This window comes from Otolemur garnettii, unplaced genomic scaffold (genome assembly GCF_000181295.1).
Source record: "Otolemur garnettii isolate 467f Iridium unplaced genomic scaffold, OtoGar3 scaffold00092, whole genome shotgun sequence".
Classification (NCBI taxonomy): Eukaryota; Metazoa; Chordata; class Mammalia; order Primates; family Galagidae; genus Otolemur; species Otolemur garnettii.
This window is the reverse complement of record NW_003852487.1, coordinates 3889101-3910216: the sequence shown is the minus strand read 5'-3', so window position 1 is coordinate 3910216 and position 21116 is coordinate 3889101. Positions and strand designations below refer to the sequence as shown.

At 48.3% G+C, this 21116-nt stretch overlaps 2 protein-coding genes across 3 annotated transcripts in view; one reads left to right on the top strand and one right to left on the bottom strand.

The window, feature by feature from the left end:
* Window positions 1-6031, top strand: part of NUDT1 (nudix hydrolase 1) — a 9429-nt gene extending 3398 nt beyond the window's left edge. For both annotated transcript variants that reach the window (XM_003795450.3, XM_023516523.1), the window contains 2 exons: window positions 5356-5501; window positions 5740-6031. In XM_003795450.3, coding sequence (XP_003795498.1) covers window positions 5356-5501; window positions 5740-5912 — 319 coding nt within the window. In that variant the 3' untranslated portion in view covers window positions 5913-6031. The remainder of the gene's footprint in view (window positions 1-5355; window positions 5502-5739) is intronic.
* Window positions 6032-9273: 3242 nt separating this feature from the next.
* The window catches only part of SNX8 (sorting nexin 8), a 42416-nt gene continuing 30573 nt past the window's right edge, over window positions 9274-21116 (bottom strand). The window contains exons 5-11 of the mRNA XM_023516533.1: window positions 19684-19764; window positions 18126-18286; window positions 17364-17496; window positions 12471-12539; window positions 12121-12267; window positions 11694-11843; window positions 9274-9442 (exon numbers count right to left, since the gene is read on the bottom strand). Of these exons, the coding sequence (XP_023372301.1) occupies window positions 9329-9442; window positions 11694-11843; window positions 12121-12267; window positions 12471-12539; window positions 17364-17496; window positions 18126-18286; window positions 19684-19764 (855 nt within the window). The 3' untranslated portion in view covers window positions 9274-9328. The remainder of the gene's footprint in view (window positions 9443-11693; window positions 11844-12120; window positions 12268-12470; window positions 12540-17363; window positions 17497-18125; window positions 18287-19683; window positions 19765-21116) is intronic.

Here is a 21116-nt window from a genome sequence, read left to right as displayed (position 1 = left end):
CCACCTTAGGTGTATGTGGCTGGCGCCTTAGCCGCTTGAGCCACAGGCGCCAAGCCAAGGGAGTGCATAATTTCTACCCACAGGTGTAATCTGCATCCAGGCAGACCATTCCTTCTCCAAATCATGCTCCACACAGCTGCCAGATGGCCTTTCCCAAACTGTATCTAGGTTCCCACCCACCCCCGCTCATACCCACACATCAAACCCCTTACTAGCTCCCAGTGCCTTTAAAATAAATGCCCCTTCTTCTGTGTCAGCCACCACGCCCTATCCTGTCTCCCTTCAGAAACCCAAAGGTATTCCTGGCTCCTCAGCTGGCTGCCCCTCCTCAGCCTTCACTTCTAAAGGGTGCTTCCCCTAGCCCCACTGTTCTCAATAGATCTTATTCTGTTGATATCCTTCACAGCAAGCACTCTCACCCTTCCTGATCACATTTAATTATTCACTTCCCTGCTCATAAGTCAAGTTTTTATTGAAGTGTAACGTGTAATTCTTATAGAGAAGATGCACTTATCTCCATCAGTGCCCTTTTTAAAAAGTGGGTCCACCTTTTATTTTTCCCCCGAAACAAGCAACTCATTTTGTTGCCCCAGTTAAGAGTACATGACATCATCATAGCTCACTGCAACCTCCTGGGCTTTCACCCAACTAATTTCTCTATTTTTAGTAGAGACAGTTTTCAGTCTTGCTCAAGCAGTCCCCCCCCCAACACCTTAACCTCCCAGAGTGCTGGGATTACAGATGTGAGCCACCACACCCAGCCAGATCCACCTATTTAACCAATGCATAGATCAAGAAATAGAAATAGACCATTGAACCCTGCCCCCCCCCCTTGACTTCTGGTAGTTGATTTGGCCTGTTCTGTCTCATCACAAGGTAGGATCATGCAGGGTGTGCCCTTTTGTCTGTTCTTTTCCGACATTATGTTTGCAGGTAGCTGTGTCATAGTATTCCAGTGTGTGAACATGCTGCAGTTTACCTGTTCTGCTGTGAAAGGATGTTTGGAGCTATTGCAAGTGGCCCTGCTATAAACAGCCCTGTATGTGTCTTTTGGTGCCCATATGTACTCTTCCCTGGTGGGCAGTTACCTAGAATGAAGACTGGAGATGTTCACCTTTAGTAATTATTGCCAGTTTTCCAAAGTCATTGCACTAACTTAAACTCCCACCAGGAGTATGTAAATTCTGGTTCCTCCAAATCCTCAACAACACTTGGTATTTTCTGTCTTTTTCATTTTAGCCCTTCTGGTGAATCTGGCAATGGTTCCTTGTGTTTTTGTTTGTCCTAATGACTAATCAAGTTGAGCACCTTCTCAATGTCTGCAGGCCACTTGGATATCCTTTTTTTGTGAAGTGTCTGCTCAAATCATATACCCATTATTTTATTGGGTTGCCTTTTAATTTATTTGCAGTTTTTCATATACTTTAGATCTGAGTCATCATATACAACTATTACAAATATCTTTTACTCTGTGGCTTGCCTTTTTACTAGTAATGACATTTAGATAAAATGTCATTTTAATGTACTCCCATATAAATTTTTTCTTTATGGGTAACAATTTTTAGATCCTTTTCAAGAAACCTCCTTATCCCAAGCATAAGAAGATAGACTCCTAAGTATTTTTCTACAAACTGTTTTAAATCCATACAGAATTGTGTTTAGTCTAGGTATGGGGGTCAGATTGGGCTTTTCAATAAAGATACTTAGTTGGCACTATGTCATTTATCAAAAGACCATGATTTCCCTGCACTGCACTCTTACCTCTCGGGCCTACATGACTTCTGTGACATCAAACTACATTCGCCTCCTTTCCCACTGTTTCTCAGGTACCTGCACAGGACAGTGGGCCTTAGATGGGAGGGTGGATAAATAAACAAACTCAGCAGAGTGGACTGGCTGCTACTGGACTGGGGGAGGGATGGGCCTTTGTCCTCACATCACAGGATTGAGAGCCTTTTGCTGTGCAGTTTGATCCACTTAATTAGATCCCTTCCCCTCTGTTTTATTTATTACAAAGGTTGGAGAGCTCAGGTGGGGTGAGTCTGCCCTAGGTCCTAGTTGATACTTTTTGGTACTGACTACCTACAGGGGCCTGGTCTTCACTGGAGGCAGTTGCTCCCTGTGGCCATGATGCATGAGTAATTTCCTCACCTTTGGACTGAGGTCAAAGTTCAGCACTCAAGGTCTTATGCTGCATTGCCACACTGGCTCTGAGGACCCCTGGCCATTGCTCTTTGGATACCCAGCAGGCAGGCCTCTCTGCTCAGGGTACAGGGCACATAAGAGGTAGGAAGCAGTCAAGGGCAGGGATGCCCTCTGACAAAACTCTGTGCCCTGCCCCTGTGGGGTGAGAGGCATGCTGGGTGACAGAGTCCAGGGCCCCACCCCCCACCCCAAATACTCCAGTACAGATGTTCCTTAACTTATAGTGGGCTACGTCCCAGTAAACCCATCAAAAGTTAAAAATGTCTTAAGTCAAAAAAGATTTAACATAACTAAGCTATTGAACATCATGGCTTAGCCTGGCCTACTTTAAACATGCTCAGAACCCTTACCTTAGCCTACAGTTTGGCAAAAAGATCTCACACAAAGCCTATTTATATAATAAAAGTACTGAGCAGCTAGGCAGTGGCTCACACCTGTAATTCTAGCACTCTGAGAAGCTGAGGCTGGCAGATTGATTGCACTTGAGATTTTAAGATCAGCCTAAGCAATAGGGAGATGCCGTCTCTGCTAAAAAAAAAAAAAAGAAAAAGAAAAACTGAGGCAAGAGAATCATTTGAGCCCAAGAGTTTAAGGTTGTGAACGGCACTACCCAGGGCAACAGAGACTATGACTCCCCTCTACACACAACACCAAAAAAAGTGAGTGCTGAGTATTTCATGAAGTGAAAAATAGAATGGTTGCGTGAGTACTACAAGTACAGTTTCTACTGAACTCATGGTGTTCTCACACTATCATAAAGTCAGAAAGTCCTTTGTCAAGGGCCATCCGTGTACATGAGGAACAGGAGATGCTGGAACCAGACAGGCTGACACTTAGGGGTCCCAAGGTACAAACAGTCCCACCCACCCTGGGGAAGACCTGCTGTTAATGTCAGGCTGAATTGCCGGGCCTCTTCACCTGCATATCTGAGTGGAACCTCCCCTCAGAGACCTCCTGGCACCCAGTAGCCCCAGGCCCCAGCTGCCCTGAAGAGGACCCAGGAATCTGGCATAGGCTTTGTCCCCACCATGCTACCCTGTTACAGGGCTGCAGATCAGACTTTCCATACTCACTTCCAGGACAGGCGTGAGTGGGGGCTCACCCCTCCACTGGAGGCAGGCACTTGGACCAGGATTATGAGCCCCATGGCATCAACTTTGAGCATCAAGTGTGTGGCATGAGCCGCTACCAGCTTTCTTGACCCACAAAGAGCTTTCAAAAGGTGACCCAAGAGCAGGGCCAACTGGAGTGGAATTGCTCCCTGCCACTTGACACCATAGAAACCCACACTGATCTGTGCTTTTGTTTAATTATACATCTTCTCTGCTGTCGGGGAACTGAACATCATGGAGACAGTCAAACACTTAGGCAAAACTGTAGCAGTGTCATCTTCGCCCGCCTAATTATCCCAGCCTGTGAAATGGAGCTTTAGCTCTGACACTGAGGAGATTATTGATATTTTGTACTCAAGGAAGATTAACTAAAATTAGTCAAAACATTCTATCAGTAGATGAAGTTTTTAAGATAAGCACCAGCTTGCTGCCAGACAGGCAGGTGAGGCCCCGCGAGTGCTGTTACATTTAATTAGGGAGCCATTTGCACTCCCCCAAGTGACAATACACACATTTTTTTTTTAAGTCAAGTCCACCTTTAACCATTTCAATGAATAAATGCCAATTCCAAGTCTGTGCATTTCCTCTCCAGCCTAGAGCTTAAGCCTGATTAACCATGATCTTTTAACCAAATGTTAACGTGTGCTTCTTAAATGAACAAAGTGGTTTTCCTGATTACAAGCAGAAGGTAATCATGTGTTGTACTCCTAACGTAACTTTGAGATCAAAGCTTAAAAAAATTTTTACACACCACAATACACAGCCAAACATAATGTTTTTATAGAAATAAGTTAATACAAAGCAGTAGGGAAGTGAGAAACGTCTCTAAAGGAAGAACAGGCTGAAAGTCATGGCTACAATTACTGTGGGTACCCAGGGTACCAAGTACAAGGGAGGTCTTCTGGGTAGTGTATGCTAAGAAGCTGAACAAGAAAGCGAGAGAACACAATAAACAATTTGTCTGGGATGAGAAGCTGATTATCACAGGTTTCCACAATAAACAGAAGTTGGGATATTTTCTTTTTCCATTATGCGTAGCAGTTGAGAAATGGGTTGGATTCCTTTAGGTATATGGAATGTCATGTATCCCTCTCTTGGGTGGGTGAAAAGCACGAGGCATAAATTATGTATGTTTGTACTTTTTAAAGGGATGTATAAAGGAGAAAGAACCCATACACACACACCAGGGAAAAACACTGAAATGGCACTGAGGGTTCTTTTTCTAAGTGATGAGTTCATGGGTGTCTTCTTTCCTGGATTGTCATAAAAGAACATGTAGTTTTTTAAATAACTTTAAATTAGTGATAGCATTAGACTATTTAAGGCAGTAGTTCTCAACCTTCCTAATGCCGCAGCCTTTAATACAGTTCCTGTGGGTCATGACCCACATGTTGAGAACCGATGATTTAAGGGGAACATTCTGGCTGAGTCAGTGGACTTGTTCTGAGATGCAGCAGCACTTGTGTGCTCCCAGTATGAGATTAGCCCTTTATGGCCCCTTCATGCACAGCTGAGGGGTCCACATACAGCCAGAGAGGCCAAAGTGTGTCATATATGTTCCACCTGTGTGGCTGCTGGCCTTGTGTTAGAACAAGAGCTCCTCCTGCAGCAAAGAGTCCACAGAGCTGTGATTTGACCCTGTGTTTTCTGAGCCTCAGCAGGTGCCTGCTGCAGTTAGCTGCAATGCTAGGCTGCAGGAAGGGGCATCAGTCCCAATCCTGCCATCCACTTGTGAGGCTATGGTTGTTCAACACCCAGAAAAGTGTTGCACTAGGCATGTGCACCCCTAACTGGCAGCCCCTCCCCAGAGCCCACTAACAAAATCAGTTTCTTAAACATTTAAGTTCATTCCAAAGCTCAGCCAAGTTGGGACCTACTAATGCATCCTCCCAGGTTTCCCAGCCTGTGCATCCATTTTGGTGGCTTCCTGGGCCCACCTGCACAAAGGCTCTGCTCCTCCCCTTGCCATTATCAGGGTTGCACGTCAGCCTGGGCACCTTGCTGATGGCCTCCTCCCTTCTTCCACCTCTGTCCATAGGGAGCTGCTGGAGGAGAGTGGTCTGACTGTGGACAAGCTGCTCAAGGTGGGCCGCATCATGTTTGAGTTTGAGGGCAACCCTGAGCTGATGGATGTGCACATCTTCTGCACAGACAGTATCCAAGGGACACCCATGGAAAGCGATGGTGAGTCTGCTCCCTGCTTTCTACCTCTGTGGGTCAGGAGAAAAGCTTGATCTTTTCTTTCACTGCACTGGGTCTGAGCACCAGACTAGGTCCCCATAGCCATGTCTTCTCATCTAGGTCACAGCACAGCGCAGCTGCATACCAGCATACATGGTTGTGAGGGTGAGATACAAAAGAATGTCAAATGTTTAAATTTGAGCTGAACACCAATGCTCTTCCTTTTTATCTCCTGGTACAGAAATGCGCCCCCACTGGTTCCCACTGGACCAAATACCCTTCAGTGACATGTGGCCTGATGACAGCTACTGGTTTCCACTCCTGCTTAAGAAGAAGAAATTCCATGGCTACTTCAAGTTTCAGGGTCAGGATACCATCCTGGACTACACACTGTGTGAGGTGGACACCATTTAGTAGGAGGTCTGGGCTGGCCCCACCAGTGCAGCTGAAAACTAAGTTGGACTCAAAAAGCCATGCTTCAGGGGTGGGATCTAAGTAGATGGCAAGGAAAATAAAGGTCTTTTGCCTCTGAATTGCTCACCAGGCACCAGCACAGCCAGCCAAGTGCTGTCCACGGCAAGCTACCAGGTACACTGGGCTAACCCATGCTGATAGACAGTGGGAAAGCAGGAGAGCAGGACTACGAGGGGAAGATGGCATTTCTGACCATCCCCACAGTGACAGCTGGCAAAGGAGGGCTGCATGCATGTGTGCGTGCTCACCACTGTGGGGTAGAAGGCACAGCCTTTCACTGCCTCCCCCATTTGTAATCCTTCCTTTTTACAGTGGGGGAAACTAAGCACAATCAATGGTTCAGGATTAATACCAAGTCTAATGTATCACAGGCTAGTCCTCTCACCTACCCCAAGAGTCAAACCACATGCTACAACTTAGAACCTGACCTAACTTTCATACACATTTAATAACAACTGTTCCCATAAGTTTGATTAAAAACTTCAGCATGTAGACCAAGTGTCAACAATTCCAGTTTATTGGGTGTAATAGTAATTAATTCCTGCAGCCTCATAAAGTGCTTCATACATAAACTAACTCACGCAAAGCAAGAGGAAAAAGCCTCAAATATAGAGAGCATTCCTGACTCAGTCCCATGCGTCTGCCAACCTGCACTGCCTCTTCAGCCCAGCAACAGGAGAATCTTAGGAAATGTTTACCTTTACCCCATCTACAAAGCAACCCAGTATGCAGGCCTTCCTCAATTGCAGTAGGTGGCGTCCTCCACCAGTGTCCCGCCTGGCAGGACTCCCCACTAAGCCAGGCAGCAGGGCAACCAGAGAGACATGTGTCTCCTGTGGTGGCACCTACATCCAAATGACAGAAAAGGAAAGTAGGCTTTGCAGTCCCCAGTTCACCTGCCTTGTCCTGCATGTAGGGCTCTGCCAGCTGACCTTAAGAAGCAGCTGGAGGTATCTCGGATAGGCAGGACTACAGGAAAGGTGCCCGCCTTCATGAAAGCCTGGGAAGCAGCCCCACACCTACACTCCTTACCCGGCCCCTAATGCCTGCCCCTCCTCAGCCTCGCCCTTCCCTCTGCCCTTCTCATGCCTCCTCTCTCACCTCTGACCTTCTCACCCCTTCTCTCCACCCCTGCCTTCTTTCCCCTCACTGCTGTTCTTTTACCCCTGCCCTTCACCCTCCTCACCTACACCCTCATTCTCAGCCTCCAAACACAACACAAGGACCTTCAGACCTTATTAACCAAGAGTTTCACAATAAGGAGAAGTCACCAGAAAAGGAATCTCCTACCTTTCACTCACCAGGGAGTAAAGTTCTTTACAGAAAAGTTCATTTAGAAGTCTCAGTGCTAAGACTCTCTCAGCCTGAGTTAGGAGTGTGCTTTGTCAACCCAAAACACTGGCAAATAATGCCCACAGCTCTCCCCATGAGCTCCTCAGTCCCACAGCTGGGCAGGACAGGGCAGAGGACACCTTGCAGCCTTCTTCCTTCACAGGGCCATACTTTAAGGCTCAAATATCACAGATTCAGGCAGTGGCAGTCCTGTGATTAGCATGGCCTGCTCAGCTGACAATTTGTTTCTACAGAAAGAGCAAAAAGCAGGGACAGCCCTACCACCCAGATACAGGTAGTAAGTCTCTAAACTTCCGCCCCACTATCAGACTAAGAGCACTCTGTCCTCTTCTTGTCTGGCCAGGAGAGAGCAACTGGCCCTGCAGCAGGAAGTCACAGACAGAACCCACACAGCAGAGGTAGACCCAAGCCCCACAGTCACTAAGTCACAGCACCATGTCCTGCTAAAGGGCCTGAAGCAGCTACCTGCTGTACCAAAAGGCCCTGCTGTTCTCTCTGGAGCTTATCAGAAAGGCTCACCTGTCTGTGGATAGAGTGAGCTGCCCTCTCTGTCCAAACTCTGCAAGATGGTACACAGGCAGAAAGGAAGAATCCTGCATTAGAGTGAGAGGAAATCCCTTGAAGACCAACAAGTGTCCCAGAAAGGAACTTCAGAAACCCTGCAGTCCCATTAAAGCCTCTTCCAGTGTCTCTCCCTGGACAGTGACACCACAGGCTCCAAAGGAGCCCAAGGGTGCTGGAGAGCCTAGCCTGGCTCCCAGCCCCTAGACTAGGGGTCCTCAAACATTTTAAACAGGGGGCCAGTTCACTGTCCCTCAGACTGTTGGCGGGCTGGACTACAGGCCCCGGGACAAGCTGGCTGCCACGCAGGACAGTCAGCGAGCCGGATAAATGTCCTCAGCAGGCCGCATGTGGCCCATGGCCGTAGTTTGAGGATGCCTGCCCTAGATGAAGGCCATGTGTGCTTGCTGCGAACAGATTTGGGGAGTAACATATGCGGTCCTGAGGTGGGCATTCACATCCTACAGAGCTCAGGAGAACAGTTCATTCCTCATCCCAAGAACAGACGTGGCCCAAAGGATGGCTCGCCCCCTCCACGTGTGTGAAGGGAGGTTGGGAGGATGGTTCTAATCACCCAAAAGAAGGATATCCAATTAAAAAAGAGGTCAGCCCCAGCAACACAGATGCCCCTCTAAAGCCCCAGCTGAAATAACCCATTTCCCACACCCCACACCTATCCTCTGCTATGTCCTTCTTACCGCAGTGACCACACGGACCCCAACACTAACTGCCCAAAAGCAGGGAATCTGTGCAATGTAAGAACAGAGTAGTTTCTAGCCCATAGATAGACAGGAGGAGCCTCAGACCATGAGGTACACACGGTCATATGTCTGTGCATGGAGGGGCACAGGGGTCCTCAGCCCCAGAGATCGGTATAAGAGTAGGGTACCGAGGCACTCACTGGAGCATGTTCCCTCAAAAACCAGCACCATGTACATCCAGCGACTTCTGTAGCAGCCACCTCACCCTCTCCGTCCACCCAAAGTACCTATTCTGACCCCCCTGTCAAAGGTCAGCCACCACATCCAGCCACAGGGCAGTGCTGTCCACCCTCTCCTTTGCTTGCTAACCCAGCCCCACATCCCTGACTGTTCTAGAAACTGTAACCCTCCAAACACCCTCAGGAATTATCTGCTGTGAGACACCATCTTTGCCTCTCCCTGAGCAGGGCATGAGGAGAAAGCCACTCCAGAGAATCACAGCACCTACATTCACCGGCTCCCTGCCAGACTGGCAGAGAGAGCAGTCATCGGAGGAGAAGGCAATACGACAGCCCCAGTGTGGTCCGCTGTTTCCATGGATGCTGCAGGATGGGCACAAGATGATCCACTGGCCTGGCCCCAACTAAGAGGCACCACAGAGTAGGGAATGAAACAGGGACACAGCATTTGGAAAGAGGTTTTAGTGAGGCCGCAGGGCGCTCTTGCAGTGGGCCTCAGGCACTAGTGAGAACACATGCCATCCTCTGGTGGGGAGCGAGGTGGGGTCAGTACACTGTGTGGTCCCACAAAGAGGCAATTCAGCTTGGGCTTCAGGTCATTCCACACCTTGCTCATCTGAGGGAGAGGAAGGAGAGAAGTCAGCAGGGCAGGGCAGGCCATATCCCCTCTGTGCCATATCTGCTCCAACCCTGTGTCCCTGGAGAACCCCCCACCCAAGTGCAGGCTACAACCCTACACACAGGCTCCTGGCCTCTAGCTACCCATAGAACCCCTAGAAATGAGAGATCAGCCCCTTCCCTCTCCTGTCCCCACAGGAAAAGGCAAAATAAGGACTACACCAGATGCCAGATGTCACAGTTCCCCTTCCCTGTCCTCCACACACAAGACCAAAGGGCCTCAAATTTGGTTGATGTAGAATTTCAAGAAACATCCTTGTTGGGTCATTTCCAGCACACTTTCTAACAGCTTTTCAAGGACCAGCCTTCTGGACATCTCAGCAGGTGAAACACCAAGATAGTGTCCACCAAGTGGATAAAACACAGATAGGAATAAAAAATGGCCACACCCATTCGCCAAGCACTTTCATATCCAAGTTGAGGAACAGAAACCATGGAGCGAGGAGGTGGGGAGCCTGGGAATGAGGTGGGGATCAGGGACCAAAACCTGCAATGCAGGGGCTCCTAGGACCATAGAAAGGCAGAGAGTGGCCCTAGGAATATGCAGAGGACAAGACAGACACCTGAGTCCCTGCCTCAGAAATTCTGACTTAGGTCTGGGGCAGGCTCTGTGCCCTAGAATCTACATCTCAAACAAACAGGTGGTTCTGACATGACCTAGTTCTAGACCAAGGTCCACATGGCCACTAGCCTGGCCAGTTACAATTGCCTCCCAACAGGTTTACAAGCACCACCTTCCACCCCTTAATCCACCTCCACACCATTGTCAATGGCCTTTGTGAACTACAAGTCTGAGTTCATGTTACAGGCTACTTACAAGCGCTTTCCTGAACTGCCACACAAAAATCACTAGCTCCCTGGGATGGGCCATCCCAGTCTCTGAGCTCTGTGCAAGCTCCATCAGAGCACGAGAGACCATTCCTCCTCTGACAGGCCAGCTCTCTAACTCTCCCACCAGCATATGTGTTCCTTGGTGACAGGGACAAATGTAAACCAGCTGGTACCAGCACCAGTTGCAGACCCAGAAACAGGTGGCTATCACCAATGTGATTGCGGCATCAACCTACCCACTACTGACTGCCCAGGCCAATCTTGGAAAGCTGGTGAAGCTTTTTTCAGATGGGGAAATTGAGTCCCAGAGGACATAAGAGGTCATCACAGTCATGGAGCAGGGATCTGAGATAGGGGTTCATGAATTCTGGGCCTGAGCTGCCCACACTACACCCATAAGCAGAGGGGCCACAAGATGACACATCATACAGGAAACAATCATGACTCCAACACTAACCAGAGGCACTAAGGGCCACAGGAAAAGGAAGGGCAAAGACACCAGCAAGGAGGAGGCCATGGGGACTACACAGAGACTGGGAAAGGAACTGGACAGTAGCCATTCTGTCAGTGTTTCTTGAGCCCTGGCCAGACCCATAAGCCTCCTAGGCTGTTTGGAGATAGCGATAGGCCACAGCCATTGGCCCTAGCCCACTCAAAGCAGAAGCCTGCCTCAGGACAACTCAGGCCATTTCACCTCAAAGACTTAAGGAACTATCATCTACCGCAGCATTAGGAAGGTTGAGAACCCCTGACCAGGAGTTTTGAGAAAACATTAAACCTATAGTAATGGCTGAAACCTGATTCATGCCACCTCCCACTCAGGCTTAGGACTCAAGAACCCTAAATTTTATTTTATTTATTTATTTTTTTGAGACAAAGTCTTACTTTGTTGCCCTTAGTAGAGTGCTGTGGTGTCATAGCTCACAGCAACCTCAAACTCTTGGGCTCAAGGGATCCTCTTGAGTCAGGATCCCAAGTAGCTGGGACTACAAGTGACTACCACAACACCCTGCTCTTGCTCAGGCTGGTGTGAAACTCCTGAGCTCAAGAAATCCACCTGCCTCGGCCTCCCAGAGTGTGACTTCTTAGATTTCTCAGAAAGCAAGAAACCATCCCTTTACACTGGCTCTCCACCACTCTCTCCACTTCATCCCCCAAGAATTATGAAGAAGACAACTTCACAATTATGATTCTGGCTACATAAGAGACTAGCAGATCTGAACAAGAACTATATTTTAGGGCCCCATGCACATCCCAACTCCACTAAGCAATTTCTCAAGACCAGCTAGCTGCAAGCGTCACCAGGCTTAAAGGAAAGGCATCAGCCACAACACAGACCAGGGCAGGATGGGGCTCACCTCCTTGTGCCCTTGGATCTGAGAGTTGACGAAGGCCCCAAGGATGTGGGAGGTGAGGGGCAGGTAGACATGGATGAGCTGTGTCTCCTGGTGCAGACAGTACAGGGAGAAATAGTTCCGAAGCTCCATTGTCTGAATAGCATTCTCTTGCTGCAAAAAAAAGAGCCTCCTTTTGTGCCCAGCCAATAATGAGGCCCACACACAACCTTTCCTGAACTGGGGCTCTCCTCTTCTCTTATAACCATTGAAGCAAAATCTAACTTCAATGGAGCATCTGGAAGGTGCCAAGGGAAGAGTGGACTGCAAGCAAGGCAGTGATCACACTGGGTGCCCATAAAAGACAGCTCTGGCCTCTGGCCAGGAGCAGATGTGCAAAGGCTCCCACGAGCCTGTCACCTGTAGCTGCCCCCTCATCCCATCCACCTACCTCCACAATGCGGGACTCAAGCTGTTCCACAGACTCCGGCTCACGGTTCTGCACAGCAGCACTCATTTGCCTCTTCATCAAACTGTACTTGTGCAGGGCCCGCTGGTGCTTGTGCAGCACACCCCGCTCATGCCGCTCACATAGGTCCTGTGGGGAGAGGCAGCACTCACCACTGGCCCCAAAGCCTGGACAGCTAGCCAGGGAGGCCGCATCCACGAGACTGAAGGCCCACCTTCCTGCCACAGCCTTGGATTCTCAGCCCTTTCTCTACCTCCAAGAGTTACACCTTAAAGGAGCATAAGATCATCCTCAAAAGCCCTAGCCTTAACCAAACGGCAGCCAGGACTCACTTTATAGGACTGGAGCAAATCCAAGAAGAGGTTCAGTTTCTCCACCACATCATTCTCCTCCTGTTTACCCTGGAAGACAGGGGCAAATTAACCAACATAAACACAGGACCAAAGTCCCCTTGGGGCTCAGACCAGCTGCATGCCACCAAGCTCTTATACCCAGAGCCAAAGAGGCTCCCCCAGAAACCATCAGCCAGTTCCACGTGACAGCCCATCCCAAACACCAGGCAAAGAAGCCTTCAAAACCAGCAGTGTGGGCGGAAACAAGGGCCTCAGTTCCAGTGAGGACTACTGCCCACCTCACTCTGGTTGTGAAACACTGCTGTATCCTCCTTTCTTTGAGCTTTCCAGAGCTACCATCTCATCCTGACAGACGGACACAGATGTCCCAGGGGAGCTGGTAACTCAGGCCTCTCCCCCACCAGTTTCCCCCACCACCACAGAGAATCTGAACTACTCTTTCAAGCCGTAGGCCAAGTCAAAAGAGGACAATACTACTGGTAAAAGGAAGTTTCCCATTAGCTCTAATAAGAGAAAGAAAAAAGTTTGGGAAGGGGGCTCAAGAGGAGAGAAAAGGCTAAAGCTGCAGGGAGAACGCATAATGCTGAAGACACAAGGGAAGGAAGTGAGCAAAGGTGTCAGGTGCTCAGGCTGAAGCACAAAGATGACAAAAGACCAGGCCACAGCAGGGGAGGGGGCTGGCAGGAAGGTGCCCCTTCTGGCTTCTGCACATGGGTTTGCGTCCAAGCAGCACAGTGACAGTGACAAACCAAGAGGTGCACAATTAAGTCCACAACAGCATGGAGAGCCACCCTGTTAGTGGAATCGGTGCCTAGATAATGACAGAGGGGAAAGCCCTGCTCTGTCATCCTGGCATCCTGGGAACACGAATCAGCACCAGCAGGTTGGATACCAGCCAGGGACTGCTCCTGACCTGCCAGGGTCCACCATGTGTGGCACTTGGAGAGACATAAGTTCAGATCAGCACAAGTGCTCAGTAGAATTCTGCACCTTAGGCTGCCATTAAGGGGAGTATCCTCACTCTATGAATGGCAAGAGGTCAGGGAAGGCACGGAAGGGATAGCACATTCTCTATACCCCGAGTCCCAAGCAGCAAGAACATGAGGCTTCACCCTCCCAGCCACCACAGCAACAAAGTCAGGCCAATGGCATGCATCCCTGGGACCCACCAGTGCTGACACTGGGTCTCAGGGCCACAACCCTGAAGGCGGACCAGCATGGATCATGCCTTCGATCCCCAAGACTTGCAGACACCGCAGGGAGACAAGACTCCTTCCTGAGTCCCTCATGCTCATGTGGAGCCTGGTACAAGGAGCAGTGGGGGAAGAAGACTGGAAAGAAAGGACTAGAGTTCTGTGGGCACAGCACAATCCCAGAAGCCAGGGGTGCCACTGGCTGTGCCATGCCCTAGATTCCCCTTCCACTCCCTCAGCCTCATGACCTGAACAGGAAGGGTCCCCAGCTATCCCCTCACCATACCTGCAGCCAACCACTATCCTGGCCATTAAGGTGCCAGGAAAGGTGCCAAGAAATTAACTGGTGTGATAAAGGGTTTGTAAACTCACAAAGAAAACACCAACTGGCCCCATGCCCTGTTCCCCCCAACCAGAGGCAAAAGAAGACTGAGGGTTCTTGTCCAGTAAGAAGGGAGAGCTCAGAGCTCCACTGCCTGCCCATATTTGCCACCAATTCCCATTTATGCTTCAACACCACAGAAGACCCTAAACCATCAACCAAGCAAACATCCCATCACCACAGAAAGCACAGCCCCTACTCTGAGTCTCACTCATCTTGCTGGGACAGAGTCATCCACAACTCCTAACTCAGTGGATCTCAACCTTCCTAATGCCAGGGCCCTTTAATTCAGTTCCTGTGGGTTGCAACCCACAGGTTAAGAACCGCTATCCTAACTGATCTGGGGAGAATAAAACTAGTATCAGTAAAACCAGAATTAGGAAATAAGTCTTAGGAGGTCTTTAATTCAGTGATTTTCAACAGTGTGCTGTGAGAGGATCTTAGGTACGCCATGAAAACTTTTAAAGATTAATTAAATTATTTTGAAAAGAAATTCGAAGCACAGTAAGTATATTCTTTTTTTTACATTTTTTTGATCAACATAATTTAAGTGTACCACAGAAGTTTAACTATAGGTTCCAGTGTGGTTGCTGTGAGATAAAAAAGGTTGAAAAACACTACTCCAACTGTACAGCAAGGATAGCGTGGAATTTCAGTTGTATGGAATGAAAGTCCTAGAAGGTTATTTCATCTAGTCTCATGTAAAACCCCTGAGGAAGATTCAGGAAGTGGTACTTCTGAAGAAAGACTCACAGAGTCGGGCAAATCTCAGATTTCAAACTTCTACCACACCAGAAGCAGGAACCTTCCCTCCCGTTCCAGGATGGAAACACAGCACCCAGATCTGAATCAGAAAAGACCTTGGAAATCACCTATGATCTTCATCCTGTGCTCTTCTAACCCCCGGGGATTTCTGGCACCCATTGGAGCTTCCTGGCTGAAATGGGAACTAGGAGTGACAAGGGGCTGGGCCCCTGCCTTCATTTTAATGTTTTACATATCAAGGTTGGAAAAAAAAAGGTTCAAGTTTAAAAACATATAATAGTTCTTGCTCACTCTTTTTTTTGTTTGTTTGTTTTTTTGAAACAGAGTCTGTATCGCCCTCAGTAGAATGCCATGGCATCATAGCTCACAGCAAACTCAAACTCTTCGTCTTAAGCAATTCTCTTGCCTCAGCCTCCCAAGTAGCTGGGACTACAGGCACCCACCACAACACCTGGCTTTTTTTTTTTTCAACACCTGGCTTACTTTTTTTTTTTTTTAATGCAGTTGTCATTGTTGTTTAGCTGGCCCAGACCAGGTTCCAACCCTCCAGCCTTGGTATATTTGGCTGGTGCCATAACCACCATGCTACGGGCACTGAGCCTTCTTTTTTTCTTTTTAGCAGACCTGGGCCAGGTTCAAACCTGCCACCCTCAGTACATGTGGCCAGTGCTCCAACCATTGAGCTATGAACCCCCAGCCTCTCTCTTTTTTTTTTAAGAGATGGGAGTCTTATTATGCTCTCCAGACTGGCCTTAAACTTGTGGGATTAGGAGACTCTCCAACCTGAAGATGGAAGTATAGGCACATGCCACCACACCTGGGTTACAAACAGTTCTTTTATTGAGCTAGTCTAACCCCCTTGTATTTAACCGATGGGAAACTGAGGCTCAGAAACCAGAGAAATGGTGGCACCTGTAGCTCAGTGGGTAGAGTGCTGGTCACATACACCAAGGTTGTCGGGTTTGAGCCCAGCCTGGGCCTGCTAAACAACGACAACTGCAACCAAAAACTAGCCGGGCATTGTGGGGCACCTGTAATCCCAGCTACTTGGGAGGCTGAGGCAAGAGAATTGCTTAAGTCTATATGAGTTTGAGGTTGCTGTGAGCTGTGACACCATACTCTACCAAGAGTGACATACTGAGACTCTGTCTCAAGAAAAAAAAACAAAACAGAGAAATTTAAGCTTGGTCACAGCAAAGATACCAGAGCTCCCCCTGCATTTCCATCCTGATCCACCCCTGCTCCATAGTCTTGTCCTCCCTGCATTAGAAAACGGGGCACACATGCTTGGAGGTGGACCATATGCAGGTCTGGAGACATCAATACTGCCCTAAACACAATCTCAAAGGGAACACACAGGCACCAGGAGCAAAAGTGGAAGAAAATTCAGGACTTTCCACACCAGCAAAAAGACCAAATTCTCTCTTTCAAGCACCAAGTGTCCAACCTCCATCCTGAAAACTCCCCAACTTGGCTCGGCACCTGTGGCTCAAGTGGCTAAGGCACCAGCCACATACACCTAAGGTGGCAGGTTCGAATCCAGCCCAGGCCCACCAAAACAACAATGACTGCTGCAACCAAAAAATAGCCAGGCGTTGTGGCAGGCGCCTATGGTCCCAGCTACTTCGGAGGCTGAGGCAGGAGACTCGCTTGAGCCCAGGAGTTGGAGGTTGCTGTGAGCTGTGATGCCATAGCACTCTACCCAGGGGGAGAGCTTGAGGCTCTGTCTCAAAAAAAAAAAAAAAAAAAAAACCCAACTCCACAACAGGTGGATCTGTCACACATCAAGTGAGCAAGTGAGTGACTCAAGTGCTCCAGGTCTTAGGTGGGAAGCAAAGCTTTAGTAAGTATATTACTTTAACTTCTTTAAAATAATATACCTACTAGTAGCTTAGAGACCATTTCCCCAAGAAACAGACAGCAAGCTTTCACCCTCAAAATAACATAACACCTTTAACATAAAAACACCCAGATGAACCTTTATGTTTGATGGTAAATACTGTATCTTCAAATTAATCCCAAATGACTACAGGATCCTTTCAAAATTTCTAAAAATGGCTCCTTGCCCTTGCAGCAGAAACACTTCCTGAGGTTAACTGACTATCAAGGGTGGAAGGAAGTGGAAGTCTCCTGCGGTACTGAGGGCTTAGTTATTATCCTGATGAGTTAAGTCACCATGTCCCAGATACCAGTCGACTCAGAGAACAAAGTGGGAACTATCTGGTCCACCTAGAGAAGTATCCTTGGAAATCCAAGATTACATTTTCAAAGACAGAGTCTATCTTCTGATCTCAGCAAAGCCAGCAATCAAGAGACCAGGACTGTTTGTGTCACAAGCAACCCTATGGAAATTGTAAACAGCTCAAAGGAACAGCCTAGAACAGAAGGGGACAGCCATCTCCACCTGGGAAACAGCTGCTCACTCACTCCAGGCCTAGGACTCTGAGGTCTACCTAAGGAGGCAGCACTGCCCCAGATCTAGGTATAGAATGTTCTTTGGAACAGGTGCCCATGGAGAACGAATCCACTCACCTGTTGTGCAGCCTTGTCGGCAAGCAGCGCAAACTCCACAGACAGGCCTTTCAGAGCCTGCTTAAGAGCCCCCCACGTACTGCTGTTCAGAGTGGCCCAGGAGGGCAGCGGAGTCGTGTCAGACCCTAATGCACTAAGGGAAGTGAAGCACACAAGGGAAGAGACATTTAAGGCCCCGAACTCACCACCACATGCTGCAGGCTGACCCTGAACACCAAGTCTTCCTACAACAACTTGCATGTCTCCTGCCTGAGACCCTAGCTACTCAGAATGGTCCTTGGGAAACTGGAGAGTCTGTAAGAAAGGGTGACCCCACCCTCAGGCCCCACCACAGACCTCCCACATCAGTTCCTCTTCCCAAAAAAACCCCAGATGATTCATGTTCACAGGCATGTCCAAGACTGCTAAGGATAGCAAGAGTCCCAGGTAGAAGGTCTCAGCACCCCTTCAGGTAAAGAAGGCATTGCCAGCCCACAGTCTGTTCTCCAAATCAAATCAGTCTTTTTTTTTAAGTCAATTCCTGGCAATGGGAAAACTGCCACATAAGGCACTAACTAGTGAGCATTTACATGTGTCCAGGAGTCCAACATTTCTCTGCCTAAATTCTCCTGTTTTCTTCTAACTATGACCCTCTCCCCACTTATCTGACCCATGCCACAGGTCAGGTGATTACAGGAACAGCACTTCCTGCTCCATCTACCACCAGCTTAAAGGTTCTTCCCCACTTGGCACACCACCCACAGAACCTGGAAGGCCACCTGCCTTAACTCCTTCCCAAATATGAGAAGGTCAGCAGCATTGTCAATGGCCCTCGATGCAATCCTCTCGGCCCTGTCTCGAAGCTTATAAAAGCTGTTGTAGATATTTCGGATCAGCTCCCGGCTAACAGCAAACTGGGTCTGGATGTCAGCTGGCAGGAAATCCTGACCAGATAAGAGGAGAGAAACTGTGCATTACTAGACTTGAAATGCCTTTCTGATCACAGCAATTGATGGGCCAAAAGATGACCAACAGGAGACAAAAAACTCCAATTGTCTGAACAGGTAAATGAGCCCAACTCCAAGGCCAGGTGATGCCAGAAATGCTCCCCCAAAACCCTTCTTCTCAACAGCCAGTAGCAGTTCTCTCTTCATATCTCCAAAGAAGCACTAGAAACCATCATCACTTGTATACTGCAAACACTAAGACCAATGATCCTGCGACATTTCAACTGTAGGGTCTACTGAAATTTGATCTAACTGGAGGTCTTATCAAAAAAACATTCAAATAATCATCTTTATGCTCAACATGATAAAAGTTGCGTTCCTGAAAGACCCCACATGAGAAAAAGGCTTCCTGAATTCCTCAATCATCCCCAAAGTCTTTTTACAAGCTTCTGGCCACAGCCAGGGCCTACAGGTACACATGGGAGAATATCACCAAACTATCAAACAAAACAAAAAGAAAACAAAAAGCTCAGGAAATAAAATGAAGATAAAAGAGTCCTTATTTTTATATGAAGAAGTTATTTAAGAAAGAGTCAGGCCAGGCATGATAACTAACGCCTAACAGCCAAGCACTTTAGGAGGGCAAAGTGAGAGGATCACATGAGGTCAGGACTTCAAGACTAGCCTGGGAAACACAAGACCCTGTCTCCACAGAAAACTTAAAAATTAGCCAAGCATGGTAGCATGTACCTGTGATCTTAACTACTTGACAGGCTGGAGCCAGGGGACCTCTTGAGCCCAGGAGTTTGAGACCAGCCTGAGAAAAGCAAGAACCCATCTCCACACAAAATGGAAAAACAGCCAGGCATCATGATGGGCGCCTGTAGTCTCAGCTACTGGGGAGGCTGAGGCAGGAAGATCCCTTGAACCCAGGAGTTTGAGGTTGCAATAAACTAAGCTGAGGCCATGGCACTCTAGCCTGAGCAAAAAGAGACAGTCTTTGTCTTAAAAACAAAAAAAATTGTAAAAATAAACAAATGCAACAATCAATTCTCTAAAATATGAAAGGCTAGTGACACAGCACACATTCACCTGAATCACAGAAAGGAACAGAGGGTTTGAGGGGCCCCGTGGGCTCTGAGGTCAGAGTTCAAATCACAACTTGGCCCTGCTACTCACAAGCCTAGGGCCACTCTCAGACTATTTCTTCAAGTGTAAAATAGGCCTGACATCCCTGTGTTTCAGAGCAACTGAAATGAAGGTTAAATGAGAAAAACATGCAATGGGTCTTAGCATAATCCCTGCCATACAGTAGAGGCAAAGTATGTAATAACCATTAAAATTATTGCTTCTCTAGTTAAGAGGGTAAGTAATAACCTAAATTAGATAAATACCTTGGCCCTAGTAGCCAGTTTACAATTCATGAATTCATCGCCAACACTCTGAGCTGACTCCTTTAACTTGTTCTGCACATCCTGCAAAGGAACAAAAGAGACAATGTTACCCTACACCATCAACAGAGAAGTTGATGTGAGACCAAGTAAGTCAGCACAAAGCAGGACACAGCCCTTCCTCAAGAGCATATGTTGGCTTTTATACACATTTTCCATAATCTGTTATCTCCTGTTACATTTTTTTTTCATTACTTAAACTTTCGGATGATCTTCCACAGGCAAGAAAGCCTGGATGAATGGCAGTAGCATTCCAGATCTCTGAGTCCAGAGTGGAGAGAGGTGTCTCTCTAGTAATTTGCTAAATCTATCAACAAACTTAGAGTAGCATCAGCACTTGAGACAGACATCACACCCTGGGAGGCTCCAAACACAGCAACAGGACGAAAGTGAAGGCTTCTTCCTTCCTGTAAACAAATCTACAATGTGGGGAACCCCAGGGCCCAGGAAAGCTGCTGGGCAGTGGAGGGGGCTGGTCCCAGCCCCTGGCACTTAAGCCTATGAATAGAGGGCTCCTCAGCAAAGCTAGGCCTCATGGAGGCCCCCCAGGAGATAAAAAGGAAAAGCCTAACATCAGCTGTCCATGTGTAAAGGAATTCTAGAATTTCAGACATGCCTTAAAAACCATCTTGCCCAATTTTCTCATTTTACTAAAAAAGAAAACTGAGGCCCCAGGAGGCTGCAAAGAATATCTTATCTGTGGAAAAGCAAGGGGACAGGGAGCTCACCACCACCAGAATGTAGTGTTTCCCACCCATGTCCCACCCTGTCCCTCCCCACCTCCCACTTCTCTGCCTACAGCCTGAGCAGCTCCAGGTTGTACTGCATTCCTCCCAGGTAATCAAGAGCTCTGCTCCAAAGGAGCCTCTCACCCCTAGGGCTCAAGCGGTCACAGTCTCTGCTCAAGGCAGAGGCCACAAGCATGTACATTCAGGCAGGAACTACCTGCCTAGTTCCAGGTACCTCTGGGGCATCCCCCAGAGATAACTGGCAGCCTCTGGATCAGGGCCCAGGCCCCTCTGCCTCTGAGGGAAATGAAAAGACTCATGCTGAGTCTGCTTGTGCAGGTTTGACGGCCCTTATCCTCGCAGCAGTGACAACTGGCAGGTGGCAGGGCCCCAGGTCCCATTTGAGAAGGGGCTTCCCTCCAGCAGAGGAGAACCTGGATATTCTACTCCTCGTTGGAGCCCCCAACCCCCCACCTTACAGCCAGGGCCCGCAGGCCCACGTGGGAGAGTATCACCAAACCATCCTTTCTCTGGGGGAGCAGCTGGCAACATTTTCCTCCTCAGCTAGAAACTAGAGCTTTGCTTTAGCTTCCTGACTCTTCCCAACACTGCGCAGTAGCCACTCAGAGGAAGAAATGGCCGCTCTGA